Genomic DNA, 2,912 nt, shown 5'->3' on the forward strand with positions numbered 1-2,912 from the left:
ATTCAGTAGCAATTGCAACTCTCCTAATAAGCAACAGCTTAATGCTACCCTGATAGCTAAATGTGTACCCATAACTATCTAGTGTTCTGTTACATCCTCCAGACCAGTGTCATCAAATAGAAATATAATGCAAGCCACATATATAATTCTAAACTTTCTAGTAGATACATTAAAAAACTAAACAGATAAATTCATTTAATGATATACATATTTTATTTAACATATTGTTTCCAAAATATTATTTCAACATGTACTAAATACAAAAAGTTATCAATGAGATATCTTACATTATTTTATATATTAATTCTTCAAAGATCCAGTGTGTATTTTGCACTTATATTGCACACTTACAGTATGTCTCAGTTTGGATGATCACATTTGAAGTACTCAACATAGCTAGTGGCTACCATATTGGATAGTGCAGCTCCCAGTTACTTCAGACCACAACCAAGGTAACCCTTGAAAAAAGACTCCAAATTCTATCTCTGTTAGTCTTGAAATAATATATGACAACTCCACTCCACATCTTTACACACCTTAAAATTATATTTCTCTTCCCTGGGAGTTCTAGTTCACTAAACTATGTCCCTAGGGCTCCACTCACCAAGTAAATGGTCACCATACTTGCCTCTATCTGAAATCTAACATACTCACTACTTACACACTACATAATTCATCAAACTCTGATCTTGTCATTTTGCCAAAACCAACTCGATAAAATTTTCACCTCCTACTCTCTTGCAAAATGTGATATATTAAAATTATCTTGTAAAAAGTAGCATGAAATTACTATGAATATATTCATAATTTAAATGTGCTAGGTCACCAACATGAGAAATTAAATCTCCCAAGAAAGAGATGAGGCAAGAAAACATGGCATAAAGGAAAGCAAACAGGATTGGGGTTCAAGCTGGGGTTTTAGTCCCAGCTCTGGCCCTGGGTAGTCTTATGTTCTTGGGCAACATACAAATATTTCTGAATTTCCAAAGAGTAATGTATTATATAAAGGCACTGGATTAAACAATTCCTAAGCCCCATTCAATATTGAATACTCTAAAATTGTAGCAACTCTTTTGATAAAATAAAGAAGGAAGAGTTGGGGGATGAAGGTGAGGGAGAATAAATTCATTTGGGAAAGACAGTTAAAATTCCTGTACATATAGGACAGGAAAAACAGCACTGAAGCTTCGGTTCCTCATTGAAGAAAATAATAACAATAATAATACACTCCAATAAAAAAATCCTTGAATTCCTTTTCTCATTTTCTAATAGTTTTTCAAGAGAAAGTTATTCTGCGCAAGGTTTTCTTCAGAGCAAATTTGACGTCCTTATTCCTCAGGCTATAGATTAATGGGTTGAACATAGGCACAACAATGGTATAGAACAAGGAAGACACTTTCCCCTGCTCAAGGGGTAAAACGGAAGGTGGTTTGAGGTACATAAAAGCTCCCGACCCAAAGAAAAGAGAAACTGCAATTATGTGGGAACTGCAAGTATTAAAGGCTTTGGACCTGCCTTCAGTGGACCTGATGTGGAAAATGCTGGCAAGGATGAAACCGTAAGAGATAAAAATGGCAACGATGGGCATCCCAATGCCAATAGTCACAACAATAAAGACTACTAGTACGTTTATGTAAGAGCTACTGCAGGAGAGCTCAAGGAGGGGAAGGATGTCACACATATAGTGATTGACAATGTTGCCAGCACAAAAGGTCAGAAACACTATATTTCCTGTATGGGCCATAGCCCCGAAAACTCCCATCCCATAGACACCTAACGAGAGGAGTAAACACACTTGAGGAGACATGGTAACTGTGTACAACAATGGTTTACAGATGGCAACATAGCGGTCATATGCCATCGCTGACAAGATGAAGGATTCAGAAAAGACAAAAAAACAAAAGAAAAAGAGCTGAGTCATACACCCTGCATAGGAAATGATGTTCTTCTTTGAGACAAAACTCATTAGCATTTTGGGGATGATGGCAGTAGAGAAACTAAAATCTATGAAGGACAAGTTGAAGAGGAAAAAGTACATGGGAATATGAAGGTGAGAATTCAGCCCAATCAGGGTTATCAAGCCCAGGTTCCCCATTATGGTGACCGTGTAGAAACCTAGAAACAGGAAGAAGAGGGGTATCTGGAGTTCTGGATGGTTTGTTAAGCCTGTGAGGATAAACTCTATCACAGAGGTGTTGTCTGCAGCCATTCTCCTCTAGGAGGATCTCTGAGGGAAAAAGAAAAGAATTGCTCAGAGAAAAGGCGGGGGCAACATTTTTGAGAATGGTATTTTAATAGAGATTTTTGAAGTTCAAGATGGCATTTCCTATATGTCTCTGTTTTCATGGTCCCCAAATGCTTTGAATCATCTTAGTAACTATCTGTGGGTGAATTTTACCTCCAGAGTAAGGGCTGGTACAACTGAGAATGGAGTCCACAAAGCCCAGCTGGGATGACCTTTCGACTTTTACTGTTACCATCTTCTGTGTACTTCTTTCCTTCTACAGCACTTGATCAAGTTTGTTAGATGTGGGGCTCTTCTCTAGCATGATTCTTGAGAAATGGGAGCCATTTGACCCTGCCTAGACTTTCCACCACTGGATCAATACTAGACAGGGCAGGAAAGTGAGGTCATGTTGCCCAAAGTCTTTAGCTGAAACGGCTGTGGAATTATTATGTAATAATAATATTGGGATGATCATGTAAAGTTATTGATTAAATCTAAGAAAAAAGAAAATAAATATTTACTGAGCACTAGCTATATGATAGGCACTGTTCTAAATGCTGAGGGGCATTATGATTATCTCCATTTGACAGTTGAGGACACTGGGCTAAGTGATTTGCACAAGTCCCAATGCTACTAAGTTGCAGCAGAAGGTGAACTGTGGTGGTCTGGCTCCCAGGGATAGAGC

The 2,912-nt window shown here is 38.0% G+C and overlaps 1 protein-coding gene across 1 annotated transcript; it reads right to left on the reverse strand.

Moving 5' to 3' along the window:
- Positions 1 to 1,276: 1,276 nt before the first annotated feature.
- LOC103551578 (olfactory receptor 8B12-like) lies at positions 1,277 to 2,209 on the reverse strand. The gene has a single exon (XM_008521101.2). The coding sequence runs from the start codon at positions 2,207 to 2,209 to the stop codon at positions 1,277 to 1,279; it is 933 nt and encodes a 310-aa protein (XP_008519323.2).
- Between the last annotated feature and the right edge of the window lie 703 nt (positions 2,210 to 2,912).

This window comes from Equus przewalskii, chromosome 6 (genome assembly GCF_037783145.1).
Source record: "Equus przewalskii isolate Varuska chromosome 6, EquPr2, whole genome shotgun sequence".
Taxonomy (NCBI): domain Eukaryota; kingdom Metazoa; phylum Chordata; class Mammalia; order Perissodactyla; family Equidae; genus Equus; species Equus przewalskii.

What these genes read in the sequence shown, in the direction of transcription:
- LOC103551578 (XM_008521101.2), bottom strand. Translation starts at nt 2,209, where the DNA reads ATGGCTGCAGACAACACCTCTGTGATAGAGTTTATCCTCACAGGCTTA.